General features: G+C 41.1%; 1 protein-coding gene across 4 annotated transcripts in view; it reads right to left on the bottom strand.

The window, feature by feature from the left end:
- The window catches only part of CDKL1 (cyclin dependent kinase like 1), a 62570-nt gene that overhangs the window by 19036 nt on the left and 18727 nt on the right, over window positions 1-24807 (bottom strand). For all 4 annotated transcript variants that reach the window (XM_060142833.1, XM_060142839.1, XM_060142845.1 and 1 more), the window contains one exon: window positions 6980-7101. In XM_060142833.1, coding sequence (XP_059998816.1) covers window positions 6980-7101 — 122 coding nt within the window. The remainder of the gene's footprint in view (window positions 1-6979; window positions 7102-24807) is intronic.

The following is a 24807-nucleotide window of genomic DNA, read 5'->3' as shown; positions in this document are numbered from 1 at the left end:
ATCATTAGAAATATCTGTGGTCTAGATTTCTGTGTGACTGTACCATCATTTTAGCCAATTGGAGACAGAGATCCTTGGCCACACTAAGTAAGCAAACCCAGAAAGAGGAAGACCGGAGATCCAGGAAGTGGTGAATCAAACTATAGAGAAATTCCAAGAGGGGATTCAAAGGATGACAGCAAAGGGAAGTCCCAGGAGGACAGCTGGTCAGCGGGCTTGGAGAACAGCAAGCCAAACAGATGGAGAATGGGGGTCTAAAGGCAGGATATCACCAAGGGGGCAAAAAAGTGAACTAATGGATTACCTGATTTGATTATCCTGTGGAAAAGTATGCTGAGAGACTATTAAAAAGAGTGGAAAAAGTTAGCAATAGAATACTAAGCAAATTTAAAAAGCAAGGCAAATATAATTTGCAGAAAAAATACAAAAAGAAACCCTAGTATGGTAAAATGCTCAGCTATAAGTAATATTTACAGGCATAATAATGGGAACAGTGAATGCTGAATTAATAAAATTTTAATGTAACTACTTGGGGGGAGAAGGGGAAGCAGAGGAAATAATGGTGTAAGAGAGCTAAATCCTCATCTATCAGAATAGTCTGTAGATAATGTCTAAAAATGTCTAAAAATTAATACATCAAGAAATAGCAGTACATCACTATTTTTATTACATTACATTGCTAGATTTAATTTGCTAAGGTTTTTTACACCTAAGTTCACAAGGGATATTCACCTGTCATTTTCTTTCCTTGAAATGTCCTCATCTAGTTTTGGTATCAGGTTATAGTGGTCTCACAATATGATTTGGAAAGTACTTCTTCCTGCTATATTTTCTGAAAGAGTTTGTGTAGGATTGCTATTATTTCTACCTTGTATGTTTGAAGGAATTCATTCATCAAATATTTTAATAATAGAAACCAAAGTAGCATGACTATAAGGAAAAAAATATATATAAATCCACATCATTGGTGATAAGGTGAATTGGTTCAGTTTGACAAACCCTATGAGCCGATAATCCCATTTTGAGAACTTCTAAAGAAAAAGTGCAAAAGAAGAAAAATCTTCTTTTTGTAGGAAGATTTTGAGAGTAGAATCATTTATCAGACAAGACACTGAAAATGGCCTCAATATTCAACAATGGAGGAACAGTTAGATGGTAATGTAACTAGATGTAATATCTTATAGTTAATAATAGATCTAAAACTTATACTGCAACATATTTAGAAACGCACATGAGGGGTTTCCCTGGCGGTCCAGTGGTTAAGACTCCGTGCTTCCACTGCAGGGGGCGCAGGCTAGATCCTGGGTTTGGGAACTAAGATCCCACATGCCTGCCGAAAGGAGAGGCGGGCAGGAGGGTGGGGCGTGGCGGAGAGAAATGCATATGAGAAAATATTAAGTGAAGAACAGAATTGGGGGGAAAAGTCATTTCATCACAGCAACACGGAGAATGTGCTTCTTCGTCTGGTAGGGCGGCCAGCAGCCTGGCTCCTTTTACAATGGTCTTCAGGTTTTCATATACAGACACTTAGTTTTGTCAGCACACCAAGACAGTATCCATTTCAAAGGGGCAGGCGAACATTACACGAATTTACTAGCCTGATATATAAAGCCAGAATGCTAATTTATTCATCCATCTTTAAATTCTGAGTGCCAGCCTATGCTCTTGTTGTAGGCAATTCCATAGAGAAACTCAAGTTCTAATGAGAATGGTGTCTGGTGAGCAAAGAGTTGGCATGAGAGAAAGTACACAGTTTGACTGGTTATTGCCTTTATGCTGAGACAGTTTAGTTGCACCCATCTCCAAATTAGGAAGCTGTCGTCCTTAGATAAAATGTGTGTAATCAGTCACATCTAACCAGCCCGGCAGCCTCCTATCCCTTTAAGGATGCTTTGCATATCTCGGCCCTGATGCATAATGTGTTGGTTTCACAAAATAACTCCCAGAAAGCAAACTTCTGTCTCTCCTTCCAAGTTTTGGAACGGATGGACTATGACCCTAATGTCCTGATAACAAAATTGAAATGAACAGAGAGAAACCTAAACAACTGCTGTGTGAAAGTGAACAGATTAAACTGCATTTTAAACACGTCTTCAGAATAAGAGAGACGAGAGAGATGACAAAGAAAGACCATGGATCTCTTCCCAGGTTCTCCATACAGTAACGGTCCTTTCCACCACTGCTCCTCTAATATTTGTCACATTACAAGAAGTCAAGCAATCAACATCCATTCCAGCTTCATTTCTACACAAGGTTACAACAAAGATGGGGACGAAAGGGCTGGCCAAGCTCCTATAGAAATAATATGTTCTTTGAAATTTATCTTATAGAAATATTTATGTTTACTGTAGCCTTATTATTAGAGAAAAACTAGAAACAATCTAAATATTTATCAATGGGGGGGTTGAATAAAGAAACCATGGTATATTTGCACCATGGAATTCGATACCATTTAAAAAATATAAAAGTAGAGATGTAGGTATGAATAGGGAGACAGCTCCCAAACACACTTACAAAATGAACAGTAGGTAGAGTTCAGTCTCTTTAAATATATATATGCATAGAAAAATAATTAGGAAACCATTTCTCAAACTTTATTTCTATATGTTTCTGTGTTGCTTGACATTTTTACAACAAACAATGCATCACTTTAAAAAAGAGAGTTTTAGGAAAGTTCTGGAATTCCATTGTCAGAAACTGAAAACTTGTAGTAATGCCCTTTACCCACCAGATGTTCTTTGAACAAACTATATGAGAGGCAGAGGAGGATCTGGTGGTAATGGAATACGCACAGGAAAAAAATGGGTGAAGTGTCTGGCTGCACTTACGCAGGGACAGAAAAATGAGGAGAGAACACCTAAACCAGTTGTTTATGAAACTCTGACAGAGGAGAGACCAATAGTTAATAGAATAATAAGTACAAGGCCTATTCAGTCCTACAGAAGATAAGGAATATGCTTGTTTGAGAGCAAATATAAGCAACACGAACACAGCACAGGGAATTATAATGAACACGTATTTATGTCACTATAACAGGATCTATTCTGGCATAAACTTGCTTGTTAGTAGCAGCATGAATGTGAATCTTCTCCAAAAGCCTTCCAAAGGAGTTCAAGAAGTTACCAACATCTTACAAGGAGATAAATTAGTATCCATTTCAGATTCAAAGTAGAGATAAGTCTTTGATTTAGCAGGAATTATTTTTAATAATTAAAACATTGCCAAAGTAATAAATGGAACACGGAGAAAATATAAAAAAACAAAGTGGAAAATATCTATACAATCATCATTCAGAGATAATCTCTATTAAAACATGTATATTAATTACTTTTCTTATTTTCTACCTATATATAAATTCTATGAAAGTGAAATATGTTTTTTTATTATAGCATTTTTTCTTCATTTTGCAACTACTCATGAACATTTCTCTATGTCAATGTTTGTTTTATCTTATAAGCGTGATTCTTAGCAGCTCCACTGTATTCCATTGTAAAGACATACTATAATTTACTTAACCAATCCTCTATCATGGGACATTTCAGTTGTTTCCAATTTTTTTATTATAAACAATACTTTAACAATAGACACTTTTTAAACTAAATATTTATACACATACTCAATTATTTTCTTGTGGTAAATTAACAGAAGTAGACCCACTGCCAAACTGCCCTCTGGACAGGTTGCTCTAGCAGTGTACTAATAATTTCCTTGGACAATATTAGGTTTTAGAAATTTTTAATCAAAGTAACTCTTTGTAAATGAAAAATAAAACATTGTTATGATTACTCTTCTTTAAAATCATCTTTAAGGATCAATTTATCAGTTTGCTGACTCAGTCCCTCCACAGCAAGTATTGAGAATATACCAAGTGCCAAGAATTAAGCTAAAAATTACTGGGGATACACAGATGAGGAAGGCACAGCTCTTGCCCTTGAAGATTTTATAATTTACTGGGCAAACATAAATAATTCCAGAAGATGTAATGGATACCACAGGAAGGAACTCCCGAGTCTCCTAAGGTAGATATCATAAGGAGGTCATCTTTGAGCTGTATCCAAGGGCAAGCAGGAGTTTGCCAGGCAGAGAACGGAAGGTAGGGCAACCCAGGTGTTCTAAAACCTAGGATGCAAATGATTCCGTGGGATTGAAAACTGGTGGGAAATGGGGTGTTTCTTGAAGACTGAGTGAGATCTTGTATCCCATGCTAGGGGTTTTTACCACACCAGTAAGCTTTGAGGAGCTATTAAATGACTCATGTAGGGGAGTGGCATGATCCACTTTATATTTTAGAAATTTGTACCTGGAAATATAGTGATCACAGGACATTCTTGGGGTAAATGTACAAACCTAAGGAGGGCCAACCTGCCATCAGGCAGGAAAAACGTCAGCATTAGCACATTATCTTCTGTTGATACTGTCTAACAGATCACATATGAAACTAAAAGAGAACTGCAGTCTTCTGAGCTCTAGGTATTATGATCATCAACTCATAGCACTGTAGAGCTGGAAGTTCTCTTAAATTTTACCTGGTACTAAACTCTCATTTTTAGAGGTAAGGACACCTGTAAGCAACTTGCTAAAGGTCACACAGGTGATGCTGACCCACTTTTACTGGGAATACACAAAGTTTTATTTTATAGTATAGCTTTATTTTGTAGATCTCTACATTGAAACATAAAGTTTTCCTATGAATTTCAAAATCGTTGGTTGACAGAGTTAATGACATTTACTCCTTAATGATGACAAGCAAAATTCTGAAATAGCATTTAAAGGATCGGAGAATCCAAATAGGATAATGGAAAGTAACTTTTATTTTTAAAACACATACACACACACACACACACACACACACACACACACACACACACGCATCCTTAAACGTCAAAGTAAATGCATATGATCTGACTTAGAATAAATCTTACTTTTCAAACTTGCTCAGTTATTAGTGTTCCTTAAATCAATCTTATATTTGACAAACCATGGCACAGTGTCATTTGGAAATGAAGCTGCTTGTACTTAACCACACACGTGTCTACCAGTCTTTCCCTTCTCTAACCCACCTCTATATTAAAGTATTTTCTGGAACATATATAACAGATTTTAGCCAGTGGAGTTAAAAAAATCTGCTTCCAAGCCTCTAATCACTCCTCATCCTGTCTTTTTATTCTTCTGCTTAAACTATATGCTAAAAAAGAACTGACTCCCAATTGCTTGCAACCCCCCACTAATCAGTGTTTCTAAGTGACTCAATCTAACATGATTAATCAAACTCCCTGCAACAACCCCCTAGTTCCACGTAGCACGAGTAACTTATACTAGTAGGTTTAATTGAAGTGTCACTAGCAAGCTGTCAAAAGAGCAAATATCAACATAGTCAATGTTTTCTCCCTTGAACACATAATTTCTCTGTATCAATGACTTGCTGAAAGGAGGGAGGTGTCTGTTCTCTTGGCTCTCTCTGGCTGTGTAAATTAACAAGAAAAGCCTGTGCCATGGTCACTAATGAACCGTGAACCACTTTCATCCTATCTGCCCGGAGGTCATGGCAGATCATACATAACCACCACCACATGGCAGAGCAAGCGCTTGGCCAAGGCTTGAAAGCCTTGTTGAAAGAGCCTCAGCCTCCAGCCACTGGCGTGCGAATGTGAGCCAGGATGGGGTGCCGTTCCATCATTCTGATCTCCAGTGCACTCTACACAGCGTCTTCAGCCAAAGTTGGGCTCCCAGGAACACAGCAAAAGACAGAGAAGAGGCGATATCCTTCCCTGTTCAACTTCTCTGGAGTCTCCTCATCTTGCAAGTCAAAGGTCGCCTCCTCCATGAAGTCTTCTTTGATTGACCCACTTGGAATCATATCTTCTAGGACCTTGTAATCATTCTGCCCTCTCCCTCTGGCACAGTGACTGGTTGCAGGGGTAGTTGCATCACCTGAGCTGAGCCAATCAGTCTTCTACTGGACTTTGTATGCAGACGCTACCTTCTTCTAGAACTTCTTTTCTTCTAGAATGGCTACACAGGTTGATAAAAGCCTCTGGCAATGCTTTCTAGTTCACACTTTACCCTTCCTAACTGCTTCCATCTCACAGCACACACACATACCCTCCAAAATCAACCCTGTAAAGGAGACTCAACTCCAAGGCAGAATGAAGCCAACACAGAGAGGAAGAGTTGGGAGTCGTTGGTGCGGGGGAGAGGGAGACAGAGAGAGAGAGAACGGCCCCACCTAAGGCGCTCTGCCTTAAAGACACCCAGCTGAGGAGTGGGTGGGAGCCAAAATCCAGCCTGCATTCTGCTCACCCTGGCACGGAGCGACCTTCGGAGGAAGGGATCTCACCCCCACCCCCTGCCTTTTTTTTTTTTCAAACAAAGGCTCTGTCTGCTCACCGAGCCTTCTGCTGCTGCACACAAAGGTGTTGCCTGTGCTAGAAATGTGTTATAAGATCAGCGGGACCTCCAGAGTCACCTCTCCAATCACAGCCACCACCACTTCCTTTTTCACCTACACCCGGCTTCAGTTGGGTTTTTTGTCATTTGTAACCAAAAAAGTTCTGACCAATAGAGCAGACCAGATACCTGGGTTGCTTCAGATAAAACACCACGTTTGTTTTAGCCTTAAACTTCCTATTAGCCATTGTCTTTGAACTCTACCTTTCAACCTCCAAGTCCTTATGCTTCCCTAGGCAGGCACAGAATAACTAATATCCCTCCTTTTCTTTCCTAGAGACTGACATAGCATTTATGCAGAGATAATATACCAAGAAATCAAGTTCAACCGAATAATGTAGTTGCTGCTTTCGTCATGAAAATGATGAGTTATGATTTCTTTCTCAACATTTCTGGTAACCCCTCAGCAGCAGAGTATGCTGGCCAAACACTGGCTGCCCTTGCCTACTGTGAAAAAGGGTCATAACTCATTTTCCCTCGCAAACCCTAGTGTGTTTTGCTGTGTTTTGTTTGTAAACAACAGGTCACTCACCCTCTTTGGTGTTTGTCCAGCTCGTGGAGCACCGTGTGGTCACAGTATTCAAACACCAGGTGAAGCTTCCGCTTCCTCCTGAAGACTTCGATAAGGTTGACGAGGTTGGGATGCTTGAGTTGCTGAAAACACAAAAAGCAAGGTGCTAAAGTGGAAGTGTGAAAGACAGTTTTCTCTAATTTTGGCCCAACAGAAGAAAGCTATTTGTCCTTTAGAAAAATTCTTGTCTTGGATTGACGGAGGCTGTCGATAGCACTATCTTTCTTCACTTGATGAGCTGTTCGTTAGCAGCCTGTAAGTGAAAAATGATCATGATCCTGGTGGTTAGTGAAGGTAAGGAGAGATATGAGAAGGCTGGGAAAAAGGAATGAAAATGTCCCCTCCTACAGAGATCTCCCTGATCTCCCTAGACTGGTTCAGTGTCCCTCGTGGGCCCCCTGAAGTATGAATCCTTTGGAATCCTTCAAACCTACTAATTGTTCAATTGATTGTTTAATGTCCTCTGCTGCCAACAGATATAATGGATACATTCTATAGAATATAAGAACCATGACAAACATCAGGGTCTGTGTTCTCTTGTTTATGCAGAATGATGTTGTATTCCCAGCATGGGGCCTTGCACGTAATAGGCGTTCGATCATTATTTGTGAATGAATGAGTAAATCAGGTTTCCTAGGCTGATGAAACCTTTTAAAAGAGAAAAATGAGGAAGACTCTCCAATCTGATATGCCTGAAGGAGTGTATCTAGAAAACACAGGCAGGAATGAATGTCGGTGTTGACAGAGATAAATCTTGTACTTAGCTTTCTGGCCCCTCCTGTCTGTGATCCTACTGGAAACACTACAACTAAGCAAACTACTGTGAAGAGAGCAAAAATGGTTAACTTTCTTTAGGGCTTGAAGGCCTCCGGGCAGTGACCTAAGAGAGCAAGAGAGGAAGCCGAAAGGCTTCTTAAGGCCTAGTCTCAGGAATCAGGTGATATAACTTCTGCCTCATTCTAGTGGTCAAAGCAATCATGAGATCCACCCTCCAGATCCAGCCCAGGATGAAATACCACGAGGAGAGCAGGGCGCAGGTGTTCCAGCTGCGCTCATTCCCTGCCAGCCCTCATCTAATTTGGCTACGTGGGCGAGCCCACGCAGGACCCCTGAAGGAGCACTCAGCCAAAGCACAGCTGTGAGAAGTAAGAAATCATGCTTTTTTAAGCTACTAAGTTTTTTTTTTTTTTCGGTACGCGGGCCTCTCACCGTTGTGGCCTCTCCCGTTGCGGAGCACAGGCTCCGGACGCGCAGGCTCAGCGGCCATGGCTCACGGGCCCAGCCACTCCGTGGCATGTGGGATCTTCCCGGACCGGGGCACGAACCTGCGTCCCCTGCATCGGCAGGCGGACTCTCAAGTACTGTGCCACCAGGGAAGCCTAAGCTACTAAGTTTTGAGGAGGTTTGTTCATGCAGCACTAGATAATAACCCTGTAGTAGAATCATCAGGGGAACTTTTGAAAACTGCAGATGCCCCGGCACCACCCCCAGAGATCCTGAATTGGTCTTGGACAGGGGCCCAGCCATCTGGTTTTTTCCCCCAAATTCTCCAGGTGATTTGATATGTAGACAGAGGTATTAATCATAGGTAGACAGATATTTCATAAATGATAAAAGACAGAAGGAGAAAAACTGAAGTTCTTGAACTGCACACTCCAGCACATTTGTATAGATAGTGAGAAGAGAAACAGTCAGCAAGAGAAATACTAAGAAAGACAATTATTTTCTCATTTTCTTTGTAAAACCCCTCTATCTTCAAGATGTGAAATTCCTGCTCCAGCGATTACACTTGATGAAACAAATATAAAACAGCCAAGACACTCTAAAGCCCATTAGCCACATTTGGGCCTTAGAACAGAAGGCACTCCAAGCTCTAAAGCCCCAGATTTACGTTCCCATAGCTGGAAACTTTTAGCCTGAACTAACACTTTCCAGATATAGGAGGACAGAACTGCCTGCTGTTTTAAACCAAAGAATTGCATTGGCTCAGATGTCTCAAACAGAAAGCAAACGACCAAGTTTAAAGGGGGTAAATAGCAGCTTTATGACAATTAGCGGAAAGCAGAGATTTTCTTACAGCCTCTGAAAAATAACTGTCCGAAGGCCCAGACCTCAAATCTTAGATTCTTTTCATTTTCCATGTTCCATATGTAGTCCTCACATCTTCAGCCAACTTTTTTAGCAAAAGTACAAATGTATCAATTCTACCAAAACAAATACCTGGACCGTCTCAGATGCCAAGACTGGCACCTCCAACTTGTCCCATCCATACCTGCAGTGATCACCAGGGGCACTGCTGCCTCAGGATGAAACCCAAATATCCTCTCAGTTTGACCTCTGCTTACTTCTGCAGGCCCATCTCTTAAACCCTAGACACACTGAATTTCTCTCACTTCTTCAAAGGCTCACACTCCCTCTCGCTTCAGGACCTGTTCACCCAGTTCTCTCTCTGAAACACTCTCATCCTCCAGATGTCACTTTCTACGTCTGGCCCGCCTCTGCCCCACCCGACACCCTGGTATGAACTAAAAGAGCTATAACTCTGCAACCCAAGCATGGGGACCATGTAGCAGGAAAAGAGCATTGTCACAGCAGGATCCATTGAACCGGGTGGGACTGTAAATATGATATTACACCCATCTTCCTGTTACTGCACACCTTTTGAAAACCTAGATTCTAATAATTGCTGCATATTCTATTCAAATAACATAGAGATTCTCTCCAATTTTTGTGTATTGTAAATAAGGTTTCGATGAACAAGCTACTAACCAGCTGACCTTAACTTTGAATAATTTAATTTAATGTCTCTAGGCCTCAGTTTTCCATCTGTGACAGCAGGAAGCTCAAGGGCTGCTGTGACAGCTTCATAACACAAAGCACACGAAACAGTGTCAGGCCACATTGTTCTCTCCAGGAAGCTTAACTGTTAATATTGTTATTGGGGGTTCAATCTACTTCTATTTAGGCTGACTTTCTCAATTCATTTTATTCAACAAGTATTTATCTATCTTAATGTGCTTAAGGCACTCTGCTAGTCCTAAGGATATAGAGACATAGCAAGTACTTGACCATACTCTCAAGGAGCTTAGAACCTAGGAGAGGAGACAGATGTGGACAGACAGTAATTACAGACGTGATGAGTGTTACAAAAAGCCCCCAGGAAAGGGTACCTGGCTCGAGGGTAGTGAGTGGCCCAGGGAAGATCTCCTTGGGGAAGGTGGCCATTTAAGAAGTTAGTTGGGCACCATTTAGAGTCCCAGGAGTACAACATAAAGCTCTAAACAGATATGGCCGAACTGCTTTCCAAAAGGATCAAACATACTTACACCTCTGCCAGGAGTGTGAGAGTACTTTTCACCATACCACTGAGGCGCATATAGACATTGAAGGCTTGTGACGTTTATCGTCAAATGCGAGGGCTTCCAATGCCTCTGGCAACATAGGAAGATGTCACGTGACATTTAAACCACTTGTCTCTCCTATCCCCTGCCATGAGACAACCTTTACGTAGCTGCAAATAGCCAATAACTTATTTCTCAACTGATTTCCAGAAAATTCTTCATTTAGAAAAATCAATTGCTAAGACTAAATTCTAATTAGGACTTACAAACGTTAAATTATAAATATTTTAAAATAAATTATTAACTCTCTGTAGGTAGCCAGGCTTCTGGGTGACCTGAAAACATTCCAGAGCAGCAGATATCTGGGAGCCAGTCCCTGTCTTGGCCGTGTTCTTTGTTATATTATAACAAAGATCTGAGAGTGTCTGCTCAGCCTCTGGCACTGTTCAAGGCACTAGGGACACACTGGTGAATGGGACGGAGGACTCGGACATTAAGCAAAGAAATGCCATGAAGAGCCTTCCATATATAAAAGACTAGGCTGCCTTAGAGAAACTGTCCTTAGGAAGTGACTTTGAACTGAGTCCTGGAGGGTGAGAAAGGTCTGACCAGACCAAGGGAAGGGGTGGTGGTAGAGAGATGGTGGCTTTCCAGGCAGAGGACTGGCTCTGACCCAGGAGGGAACTTACGCCACTTAAGGAACTGCAGGATGGTGTGGTTTGAGTGTCAAGCACATGGAACTGATGCCAGTGAGACAGGCAGAAGGCAGGTCCTGTGGGGCCTTGCAGGACATACTAAGAAATTTACGTTTCATCCTAAGTGCAATGGGAAGCTACCGGAAGGAATTTTATCAAGATGTGGTAATTTACCATTTGGGTTTTTAAAAGCTCACTATGGTGGCAGGATACAGAACGGCTCAGAGGAGGCAATATGGTGAGAGGGGACCAGTGAAGAACCTGTTGATAGCTGAGAGCTTGGACCAGCGCTGAGGCAGGGGAGATGGCAAGAAAGGCACTGTTTGGAGATAGATTTTATGATTAGAATAGTCCGGATGTGGTGATGGCCTGGAGGTGAGGGTATCAAGAATGAGCAAAGGTTTGTATAATGGGGGTGGATGGTGGTGCCATGACTGAGAGGAGCAGGTTTTGGGGGGAAGGAACTGCTGTCCTGGCACGTTGGGTTGACAGGGACTCCGAGGCACCAATACAGTCATCAGGTCAGCTGGGGTTTGAGTTGAAGGTAAAAGCCGGGGAGTCAGCATGAGTGTAAGCAAAGCCATGGCTAGAAGTGATTGCCCAGAAGAGTGAGAAGGAAGAGGCCAAGGAACCCCAGCACCCAGGTATGTGGTAGATGAGGAGGAAGCAGAGGAGGGGAAAGGGAAGAAGGTCCCCCAAGATAAGAGAGAAGACAGCAGAACATGACACTACAGAGATATCGTGGAAGGAGGAAGTGGTCCACGGTGATGCTGCTGCTGAAGAGTCAAGTGGGAAGAAGCCTGAGAGGCACCCGGGGGGTGTCCTAAAGGGGTTCGTGTGACCTCACCAGAAGCAGCGTCAGTGCAGTGGTGAGATCAGGAGCCAGATGTGGCAGATTTAGCATCCCCAAACCGTACTCTTCTCTGTTGACTCCCCTGACCTCAGGGGCAGAGCTCAGAGGGACACCTCTGGTCCTGAACCCAGTCGGCAATTGGTAGCCTGGAGGTCTTGATCAAGGCTCCGATATTGTGAATGTTTGCATTGACGAAGGTTTGGATGTTTCTTCTTCAACCTTGAATGGGTTCCTTTAGGGGCATTGGGAGGAATTAGATGAGAAGAACCAAGCAACATGATGGACGGACTGTCCACAGGCTTACTCAACATGCTTATTATACATAGGAGTCTTACTAGAACAGACTAAACTACCATAGGTACTACAAAGATGGAGTTCAGGCCTCTTTCAATTCTAATTCCTTCCTGTTTATGAGTATGTGAAACCAAAGCCTCAGGCCTGGTCCTATTCCTCAGCACTCTGAGTTGTGCTGGCTCAATCTGGAGGATGTCAGTGCCTCTTCCCAGGCCACTCACCATCCTCCAGTTATTCTATATCTAGAAGCCTGGGCCGCCTCAGACTCAGATTTAGTGTCTCTTATATAAAGTTTCTGCCTTTGCTGCTCCTATTTTATTTTGGTCTCCTTTTTTATTTTCTCTGCTTTTTGAATATGGATGTTTCCTATTACACTGCGAAGCGAAGCACTTTCTCTGACATTAAGAAAAGAATGCTATTTTCACCCACCGAATTTAACCTGAACCCCGCCTGGTTTCCGCCGCAGAGCTGAGAGGGCTACACATGCTTCTTGGGCAGCGCCTCCACCCTGTCACCGGCCCTTTGTCCTCACTGCCCACCTATCCGTTGTGATAAGCTCAGGCTTCTACATCCTCTAAGGTCAAACGTTTGGCCTTAGCATTTTGAAGGATTTTTGACCCAGCTGCCAACACTTCAGATCAGGAAATGTTACTTAAAACCCTGGTTACCAAGATCCTCTTGAAAACGCTGGCAACCTAGCAATCCTGGGCCTGCAGTCTGTGGCGTCAGCGGGTTGGGACTGAGAAGCAGCTGTCCACGGTGGATAAGGCTGGGTACGTGAGTTCATCACAGTACCCAACACGCCCTACCACTCCCTGACACTAAGGCTAAGTGAAAGTTGCCCTTTATCATCACTCTTCCGGTATTAATTTTCTTAAAGTTAAAAGTGACATATTTAATGTGCCCATAGCTCTATCAAAAGTGGGAAAATATACAAGCAATAGAAATAATGCATATTTTAAGACAAATAAGAAAAAATATATTTGTTTGTGAGAGTGAATCATTTCTCCCACACCTGCCTGGCCCCTGTAGGTACTGGGTTTGGGGCCTCTACCCTAGGGACGCCTCAGCGTTCACACGTTACTGGATTGACCAGTGTACAGACCATTACATCTGTGGTCTCCCCTATCCCTCAAGTGCTAAGGATTCTCTGGTCTCTGTTCTTTGTGCAGAGCATGGGGGAATATTTATCCTGAACTGTGCTTTAGAGGAAAACAGACCATTTTCTCAAGGATCATATCTTGTTTTCCTTTCAAACACATTCTTCTTTTCCCACAAATTTGTGGTAAATTAAAAAAGAACAGGGATTAAAGTTTAGAAAGTTGAGATCTGTCTTGGTAAAATGTTTTTCACAAGCCTTTACAATTTTTGAACTCAACTCTTGGTCAAAGAGCCCTTTGCAAGAATCTTTTATCAGTTAACATTCACCCAGAATGGAGAAAAGTGATGTCCCCCTCCTTTATAATAATTAATCCTGGGTACTTCCCAAGGATTCCCAGATCAGCATATTATAACACTCTCAAGAAACTGAGACCCAGCCAGGTTTAGAGCTTGTCTAAACTAAGAAAGAATCAAGGTGCTTCATATTTCCTCTTGTTCTTCCTTCTCACCCGGATGACTGCTCTCAACTAAATCATGCAACTCAGTGTAAGAGTTAGTAGCAGCAGCACCCAATTCCAGTTTTGATTCAGAAAGAAAGCTCTCAATTTTACCCTTACCTCATTTAAGGACTTAGGACTTTGGAAGTACAAGTATGGTCCTGATAAAATGATACCAGTGAAGAATTCATATCATAAAAATGTCAGTTCTTCTGAAAAATATGTGGATGTAATGCAATTCCACTCAGAATACAAAAAGGATCTTTTTAACTAGATAAAATGGCTTTTATGTTCATATAGAACTATAACTGTTGTAAAATCATCAAGGAGAAAATTGGGTCAACTTGCTTTACCAAATGGTTAAATTTTCAATAAAGCACCTGTAATTGTCATCATCATCATCATCATCATCAACAGCCCAGAAGACTACAGACACAGAAATGAACAAACAGAAGCAGTACCGAGTCTAGAATTAGATCCAGATACGTAAGGGAAATTAACATATGACACCGGTAGTACTTCAATATAGTTGAAAAATGTGTTCTATTTAATAATGATTCTGGGGGCTTCCCTGGTGGCGTAGTGGTTGACAGTCCGCCTGCCGATGCAGGGGACACGGGTTCGTGCCCCGGTCCGGGAGGATACCACATGCCGCGGAGCGGCTGGGCCCGTGAGCCGCCATGGCCGCTTAGCCTGCGCGTCCGGAGCCTCTGCTCTGCAGCGGGAGAGGCCACAACAGTGAGAGGCCCGCGTACCGCAAATAATAATAATAATAATGATGATGATTCTGGGAAAACTGGCTACTCATTAGGAAAATTAGAACCATATCTCATCACCCTATATACCGGAATAAATTTTACATATATTAAAACATTTACAAACATTTAACATAAATATATTAAATGTTTTAATATAAAATAATATAAATAGTAGAAAAAATTTAGGAGAACTTTGTAGGACCATAGCTTGGGAAGAAAGCATCCTAAAAACAACACAAGAGTTCCAGAAGAAAAAAAAAGATAGGTAAGTTTAGCTACATAAAAATAAAATAATGTTGGGAAGATGACAAAAGTTCTGAAGATGGTTGAACTGACGGTTGTATACCAATGTGAATGCGCTTAATGCCACTGAAATGTACATTTAAAAGTGGTTAAAACAGTAAGTTTTATGATATGTATATTTTACCATAATAAAAAAATAAAATAATGTTGGTTTGCAAGAGAAAAAAAAAACAAGTGCACTATAAACCATGTCAAAAGACAAATAATTGGCAGGGAACTATTTGTTAAAGTTATGACAAATAGAGAAAGATAGCTCTAAGATAGCTCTAATATTACAAAGAAGTTTTATGTACTATGCGGAAAAAGACAACCTAGTGGAAAAAACGGGCAAAAGCTATAAATAGGTAACACACACAGAAAAGGAAATATAAACCATCGAGAGACATGAAAAGATACTTAATCTCACTAGTAGTAAGAGAAAGGCAAATCAGAGCAACAGCTTGATGTGACGTTTTTTCCTAACATATAGGCAAACATTCCAAAATTGGTAACATCCACTGCTGCCCAGGGTACAGGGAAATGGATCTTCTCACATATGGCTGGTTAGAGTGCAAACTGCTGCAACTTTTGGGGAAAGTTTTAGCAATATTTATCAAAAGAATATACCCCGCTGCTGCTGGCACCAAGAAGCCTGTGTGCAAACACAGGTCACTCTCCACACCTCCCTTCCCGGGAGCCTGTGCAGCCCGCCACGGCGAGGGTCCCGTGATGCAGGGACAACTTCCCCGGGAGAACGCACGGCGCGCCTCTGGCTGGTGCAACGTCATGCCGGCCTCTGCCGCCACAGGCTCTCCGCACACTCCGTGCCCCCCTCCCCCCGGCCTCAGTGAGCCAGAGACCCCGAATCAGCTGCTCCTTTAACCCCATCCTGTCTGAGCGAAGAACAGACGTCCTCCGGCGACCTACATGCAGAGGCGGGGCCAAATCCAAAGCTGAGCTCCGGGAGCTGTGTGAACAAAGAAGAGAAAGGGAAGTCTCTCCCAGCAGCCTCAGGAGCAGCGGATTAAAGCTCCACAATGAACTTGATGTACCCTGTATCTGTGGAATACCTGAATAGACAACGAATCATCCCAAATAGAGGAGGTGGGCTTTGAGAGCAAGATTTATGATTTTTTACCCTCTTCCTCTTTTTGTGAGTGTGTATGTGTATGCTTCTGTGTGAGATTTTGTCTGTATAGCTTTGCTTTCACCATTTGTCCTAGGGTTCTATCCGTCGGTTTTTTTTTTTACTTAAAAAAATTTTTTCCTTAAAAATTATTTTTTATTTTAATAACTTTATTTTATTTTACCTTACTTTATTTTATTTTATTTTATCCTCTTTCTTTCTCTCTTTCTTTCTTTCTTTCTACTTTTTCTCCCTTTTATTCTGAGCCGTGTGGATGAAAGCCTCTTGGTGCTCCAGCCAGGAGTCAGTGCTGTGACTCTGAGGTAGGAGAGCCAACTTCAGGACACTGGTCCACAAGAGACCTCCCAGTACCACGTAATATCAAACAGCGAAAATCTCCCAGAGATCTCCATCTCAACACCAACACCCAGCTTCACTCAACGACCAGCAAGCTACAGTGCTGGACACCCTATGCCAAACGACTAGCAAGACAGGAACACAACCCCACCCATTAGCAGAGAGGATACCTAAAATCATAATAAGGCCACAAACACCCCAAAACACACCACCAGATGTGGACCTTCCCACCAGAAAGACAAGATCCAGCCTAATCCACCAGAACACAGGCATTAGTCCCCTCCACCAGGAAGCCTACACAACCCACTGAACCAACTTTAGCCACTAGGGCAGACACCAAAAACAACGGGAACTACGAACCTGCAGCCTGCAAAAAGGAGACCCCAAACACAGTAAGATAAGCAAAATGAGAAGACAGAAAAACACACAGCAGATGAAGGAGCTAGATAAAAACCCACCAGACCTAACAAATGAAGAGGAAATAGGCAGTCTACCTGAAAAAGAATTCAGAATAATGATAGTAAAGATGATCCAAAATCTTGGAAATAGAATGGACAAAATGCAAGAAACAGTTAACAAGGACCTAGAAGAACTAAAGATGAAACAAGCAATGATGAACAACACAATAAATGAATTAAAAATACCCTAGGGCTTCCCTGGTGGCGCAGTGGTTGAGAGTCCACCTGCCGATGCAGGGGACACGGGTTCGTGCGCAGGTCCAGGAGGATCCCACATGCCACGGAGCGGCTGGGCCCGTGAGCCATGGCCGCTGAGCCTGCGTGTCCAGAGCCTGTGCTCCGCAACGGGAGGGGCCACAACAGTGAGAGGCCCGTGTACCACAAAGGAAAAAAAAAAAACTCTAGAAGGGATCAATAGCAGAATAACTGAGGCAGAAGAACGGATAAGTGACCTGGAAGATAAAATAGTGGAAATAACTACTGCAGAGCAGAATAAAGAAAAAAGAATGAAAAGAACTGAGGACAGTCTCAGAGACCTCTGGGACAACATTTAACGCACCAACATTCTAATTATAGGGGTCCCAGAAGAAGAAGAGAAAAAGAAAGGGACTGAGAAAATATGTGAAGAGATTATAGTTAAAAAATTCCCTAATATGGGAAAGGAAATAGTTAATCAAGTCCAGGAAGCACAGAGAGTCCCATACAGGATAAATCCAAGGAGAAACATGCCAAGAACACAAACATATTAATCAAACTGTCAAAAATTAAATACAAAGAAAACATATTAAAAGCAGCAAGGGAAAAACAACAAATAACAAACAAGGGAATCCCCATAAGGTTAACAGCTGAACTTTCAGCAGAAACTCTGCAAGCCAGAAGGGAGTGGCAGGACATATTTAAAGTGATGAAAGAGAAAAACGTACAACCAAGATTACTCTACCCAGCAAGGATCTCATTCAGATTTGATGGAAAAATTAAAACCTTTACAGACAAGCAAAAGCTGAGAGAGTTCAGCACCACCAAACTAGCTTTACAACAAATACTAAAGGAACTTCTCTAGGCAAGAAACACAAGAGAAGGAAAAGACCTACAATAACAAACCCAAAACAATTAAGAAAATGGGAATAGTAACATACATATCAATAATGACCTTAAATGTAAATGGATTAAATGCTCCCACCAAAAGACACAGACTGGCTGAATGGACACAAAAACAAGACCCATATATATGCTGTCTACAAGAGACCCACTTCAGACCTAGGGACACATACAGACTGAAAGTGAGGGGATGGAAAAAGATATTCCATGCAAATGGAAACCAAAAGAAAGCTGGAGTAGCAATTCTCATATCAGACAAAATAGTCTTTAAAATAAAGACTATTAGAAGAGACAAAGAAGGACACTACATAATGATCAAGGGATCGATCCAAGAAGAAGATTTAACAATTGTAAATATTTATGCACCCAACATAGGAGCACCTCAATACATAAGGCTAATACTAGCAGCCATAAAAAGGAAATCGACAGTAACACATTCATAGTAGGGGACTTTAACACCCCACTTTCACCAATGGACAGATCATCCAAAATGAGAATAAATAAGGAAACACAAGCTTTAAATGATACATTAAACAAGATGGACTTAATTGATATTTATAGGACATTCCATCCAAAACCAACAGAATACACATTTTTCTCAAGTGCTCATGGAACATTCTCCAGGATAGATCATATCTTGGGTCACAAATCAAGCCATGGTAAATTTTAGAAAATTGAAATTGTATCAAGTATCTTTTCTGACCATAACGCTATGAGACTACATAACAATTACAGGAAAAAATCTGTACAAAATACAAACAGGGGCTTTCCTGGTGGCTCAGTGGTTGAGAGTCCGCCTGCCGATGCAGGGGACACAGGTTCGTGCCTCGGTCAGGGAGGATCCCACATGCTGTGGAGCAGCTGGGCCTGTGAGCCATGGCCGCTGGACCTGCGTGTTCGGAGCCTGTGCTCCGCAACGAGAGAGGCCACAACAGTTAGAGGCCCGTGTACCACAAAAAAAAAAAAAAAAAAGAATACAAAAAATATTGCAAACACATGGAGGCTAAACAATACACTACTTAATAACGAAGTGATCACTGAAGAAATCAAAGAGGAAATCAAAAAATACCAAGAAACAAATGACAATGGAGACACGATGACCCAAAACCTATGGGATGCAGGAAAAGCAGTTCTAAGAGGGAAGTTTATAGTAATACAATCCTACATTAAGAAACAGGAAACATATCAAATAAACAACCTAACCTTGCACCTAAAGCAATTAGAGAAAGAAGAACAAAAAAAACCCAGTTAGCAGAAGGAAAGAAATCATAAAGATCCGATCAGAAATAAATGAAAAAGAAATGAAGGAAACGATAGCAAAGACCGATAAAACTAAAAGCTGGTTCTTTGAGAAGATAAACAAAATTGATAAACCATTAGCCAAACTCATCAAGAAAATAAGGGAGAGGACTCAAATCAGTAGAATTAGAAATGAAAAAGGAGAAGTAACAACTGACACTGCAGAAATACAAAAGATCGTGAGAGATTACTACAAGCAACTCTATGCCAATAAAATGGACAACCTGGAAGAAATGGACAAATTCTTAGAAATGCACAATGTGCCAAGACTGAACCAGGAGGAAATAGAAAATATGAACAGACCAATCACAAGCACTGAACTTGAGACTGTGATTAAAAATCTTCCAACAAACAAAAGCCCAGGACCAGATGGCTTCACAGGTGAATTCTATCAAACATTTAGAGAAGAGTTAACACCTATCCTTCTCAAACTCTTCCAAAATATAGCAGAGGGAGGAACACTCCCAAACTCATTCTAGGAGGCCACCATCACCCTGATACCAAAACCAGACAAAGATGTCACAAAGAAAGAAAACTACAGGCCAATATCACTGATAAACATAGATGCAAAAATCCTCAACAAAATACTAGCAAACAGAATCCAACAGCGCATTAAAAGGATCATACGCCATGATCAAGTGGGGTTTATTCCAGGAATGCAAGGATTCTTCAATATACACAAATCCATCAACGTGATACACCATATTAACAAACTTAAGGAGAGAAACCATATGATCATCTCAATAAATGCAGAGAAAGCTTTTGACAAAATTCAACACCCATTTATGATAAAAAGCCTGTAGAAAGTAGGCATAGAGGGAACTTTTCCTCAACATAATAAAGGCCATATATGACAAGCCCACAGCCAACATCATCCTCAAAGGTGAAAAACTGAAAGCATTTCCACTAAGATCAGGAACAAGACAAGGTTGCCCACTCTCACCACTCTTATTCAACATAGTTTTGGAAGTTTTAGCCACAGCAATCAGAGAAGAAAAAGAAATAAAAGGAATCCAAATCGGAAAAGAAGAAATAAAACTGTCACTGTTTGCAGATGACATGATACTATACATAGAGAATCCCCAAGATGCTACCAGAAAACTACTAGAGCTAATCAATGAATTTGCTAAAGTAGCAGGATACAAAATTAATGCACAGAAAGCTCTGGCATTCCTATACACTAATGATGAAAAATATGAAAATGAAATTAAGAAAACACTCCCATTTACCACTGCAACAAAAAGAATAAAGTATCTGGGAATAAACCTACCTAAGGAGACAAAAGACCTGTATGAAGAAAATTGTAAGACACTGATGAAAGAAATTAAAGATGATACAAATAGATGGAGAGATATCCCATGTTCTTGGATTGGAAGAATCAATATTGTGAAAATGACTCTACAGATTCAATGAAATCCCTATCAAACTACCACTGGCATTTTTCACAGAACTAGAACAAAAAATTTCACAATTTGTATGGAAACACAAAAGACCCCGAATAGCCAAAGCAATCTTGAGAATGAAAAATGGAGCTGGAGGAATCAGGCTCCCTGACTTCAGACCATACTACAAAGCTACAGTAATCAAGACAGTATGGTACTGGCACAAAATCAGAAATATAGATCAATGGAACAGGATAGAAAGCCCAGAGATAAACCCACGCACATATGGTCACCTTATCTTTGATAAAGGAGGCAAGAATATACAGTGGAGAAAAGACAGCCTCTTCAGTAAGTGGTGCTGGGAAAACTGGATGGGTACACGTAAAAGTATGAGATTAGAACACTCCCTAACACCATACACAAAAATAAGCTCAAAATGAATTACAGACCTAAATGTAAGGCCAGAAATTATCAAACTCTTAGAGGAAAATATAGGCAGAACACTCTATGACATAAATCACAGCAAAATCCTTTTTGACCCACCTCCTAGAGAAATGGAAATAAAAACAAAAATAAACAAGTGGAATCTAATGAAACTTAAACGCTTTTGCACAACAAAGGAAACCATAAACAAGACCAAAAGACAACCCTCAGAATGGGAGAAAATATTTCCAAATGAAGCAACTGACAAACAATTAATCTCCAAAATTTACAAGCAGCTCATGCAGCTCAATAACAAAAAAACAAACAACCCAATCCAAAAATGGGCAGAAGACCTAAATAGACATTTCTCCAAAGAAGATACACAGATTGCCAACAAATGCATGAAAGAATGCTCAACATCATTAATCATTAGAGAAATGCAAATCAAAACTACAATGAGGTATCATCTCACACCGGTCAGAATGGCCATCATCAAAAAATCTAGAAACAATAAATGCTGGAGAAGGTGTGGAGAAAAGGGGACCCTCTCGCACTGCTGGTGGGAATGTAAATTGATACAGACACTATGGAAAATAGTATGGCGGTTCCTTTAAAAAACTAAAAATAGAACTACCATACGACCCAGCAATTCCACAACTGGGCATATACCCTGAGAAAACCATAATTCAAAAAGAGTCATGTACCAAAATGTTCATTGCAGCTCTATTTACAATAGCCAGAAGATGGAAGCAACCTAAGTGTCCATCATCAGATGAATGGATAAAGAAGATGTGGCACATATATACAATGGAATATTACTCAGCCATAAAAAGATATGAAATTGAGTTATTTGTAGTGAGGTGGATGGACCTAGAGTCTGTCATACAGAGTGAAGTAAGTCAGAAAGAGAAAAACAAATACCGTATGCTAACACATATACATGGAATCTAAGGGGAAAAAAAAAGGTCATGAAGAACCTAGGGGTAAGACGGGAATAAAGACACAGACCTACTAGAGAATGGACTTGAGGATATGGGGAGGGGGAAGGGTAAGTTGTGACAAAGTGAGAGAGTGGCATGGACATATATACACTACCAAACGTAAAATAGATAGCTAGTGGGAAGCAGCCGCATGGCACAGGGAGATCAGCTCGGTGCTTTGTGCCCACCTAGAGGGGTGGGATAGGGAGGGTGGGAGGGAGGGAGACGCAAGAGGGAAGAGATATGGGAACATATGTATATGTATAACTGATTCACTTTGTTATAAAGCAGAAACTAACACACCATTGTAAAGAAATTATACTCCGATAAAGATGTTAAAAAAAAATAATATACCCCAAAAACATTGGCAAAATATCTGAGCAAACACCTCACCAAAGAAAATAAATAGATGGGAAATAAATATATGAAAAGATGATCAACATCTTTTTTCATTAGGGAATTGCAAATTACAAAAACAGTGGGATACCATTACACACTTATTAGAATGGCTAAATATTAAAAAAAGTTGACAACACCAAATGCTAGTGATGATACTGAACAATACGAACTCTCATTCATTGGTGGTGGAAATGCAAAATGGGACAGTCACTTTGGAAGACACTTTGGCCGTTCCTTACAAAGCTAAACACAGTTGCACCATAAGGTCCAGCCATCCACTCCTAGGTGTTACCCAAATGATTTGAAAACTTATATTCACACAAAAACCTGAACACGAATGTTTACAATTGCCAAAAACTGGAAGCAAACAAATTGTCTTCCTATAGGTAAATTGTGCTATATCCATAAAATGGAATATTATTCAGTGATAAAAAGAAATGAGCTATTAAGGCATGAAAAGGCACGTATGAAACAAATGCATATTGTTAGGTGAAAGAAGCCCGTCTAAAAAGACTAAATACTATATGATTTCAATTTTATGACACCCTGGAAAAGGCAAAACTACGGAGACAGTAAAAAGGTCAGTGGTTGCCAGGGGTTCAAAGGATACGTGAGAGGGTTGAACAGATGAAGCACACAGGATTTTTTAGGACACTGAAACTACGCTGTGTGATACTGCAATGGTGGATATGTGACATTACACATTTGTCAAAACACATAGAACTTTACAGCACAAAGAGTGAACCTTAATGTATGCAAATTTAAAAAAATCATTTAGGAGGTTAGGGAATGCAGAATGTGACAAAAGAATCTAACTGTATTACAAATGAAACCACCGCACTGAAGAGGATTGGGGGAGGAAGTGCTGACCTAAGTAACTTTGGAAATGGGTAGACAGTGTAAGACAGAAGTCAAAAGGAACTACACATAAGCATTATACTCTTGTTGATAAAGCTGTTTCCCGTGGGAATAGGAATTAGCAATTCTGATAATGCTATACATGTATGTTGGAATTGAACAATGAAGTAAATGATGTCAGATAGGGAAGCCAGGTTCTCCCTGTTAGCGTGGGACTTTACATCTAAGCAAGGAGAGGAGGCTAGTGTAATTCGTGATCCAATCTATGCATGGACTAGAGTTGGAGGCGCCAGTATAAAGTCATGTTTAGTTTAAGACAGATACAGATACAAATAGGAATAACTATAGCTAAGTGTATATACACAGGTTAGTACGCACACATACATTACCTTGCTTCCTCAGCTGCGAGGGCCTAGAAACAACCACATCCAGTAGCAACAACTACTCCTAGTGTTCAGATCTTAGTTCCTAACACCATTCTCCAATAAAAGGAACTAGGGCTCCTTAAAGAAAATGGAGGATTCCATTCAGGGCGGGAAAACCCAAGATGAGGCTGAAGTGTCTTGCAGAGCCAGAAAGGACCGTGCTAAAACAAAAACAAACAAACCCTGCATCGACGGGGGTATGTCAAAGGGACACAAATATCCATAGGTCAATACTGAATGAATGGAGAGAATAAATAAATCTATGTAAGAGAAATCCAAATAATTTATGTAAATACTCTGTCATCAAGGAGGAGAACCTAACTCCCCACTCCTTAAGTGTGGGCTGCATATGGTGACTTCCTTCCAGAAGAGTACAGTGTGGAGAAGCCGAATAGGAGTAACTTTATAGCGAGAAAACAGTCAAACAGGTGATTCTCAACCAGGTGATTAAGATCCACATCAATAGGGACAGTATGTACACTTGATGTGATTCAGTCTTCTTTCCCAAAACCCATAAGCCCAGTCTAGCCATGAAAAAAAAACCAGACAAATTCCAATAGGGGGCAGCCTACAAAATACCTGACGAGTACTCCTCAAAAGTGTCACGGCCATCAAACACATGGACAGTCTGAAAGTGTCACAGCCAAGGGAAGCCTAGGGACACATGACAACTAAATGTAATGTGGTGTCCTAGATGGGATCCTGGAACAGAAATCCTTTGTCTCAGACTTTACTTTCTGGGAGATACACAGGCTAAGACAGGTGGTACCAGAAGTGACTCTAGCCAGTGGATCTTCAGAATGGGATTCTGGAACTGGATTGATCGCCAGGCGGATGGCAACAAGGACCCCTCTGCTGGTGGTAAGCGGGGTAAGAGAAGCCCTGGGGAGCTGCAGCAACACAATCACTAAGATTCCATTAGGCTGGTTTTGAATGAGGTGCAGGTTTGGCTCAAGCAATGGCAGTGCACATGCGTGGTGTGGGGCAGTGGTGACGACCGGGATTATTGAGTGAGCTGACTTTTGTGAACACCTTTATGTTGTTGAAAAGAGAAGAGAGAAGAATGACGGGTTTGGGTTAGCCACCGGTCAACTGCAGGAATCAGAAGGCCTCTAAGGCAGTATTTAGAGAGACGTTTATCTCCTGCAGACACAAGGTGCTAA

Source organism: Lagenorhynchus albirostris, chromosome 1, assembly GCF_949774975.1.
Source record: "Lagenorhynchus albirostris chromosome 1, mLagAlb1.1, whole genome shotgun sequence".
NCBI lineage: Eukaryota > Metazoa > Chordata > Mammalia > Artiodactyla > Delphinidae > Lagenorhynchus > Lagenorhynchus albirostris.
The sequence above is the reverse complement of the archived record's forward strand: the minus strand, read 5'-3'. Positions and strand labels throughout refer to the sequence as shown.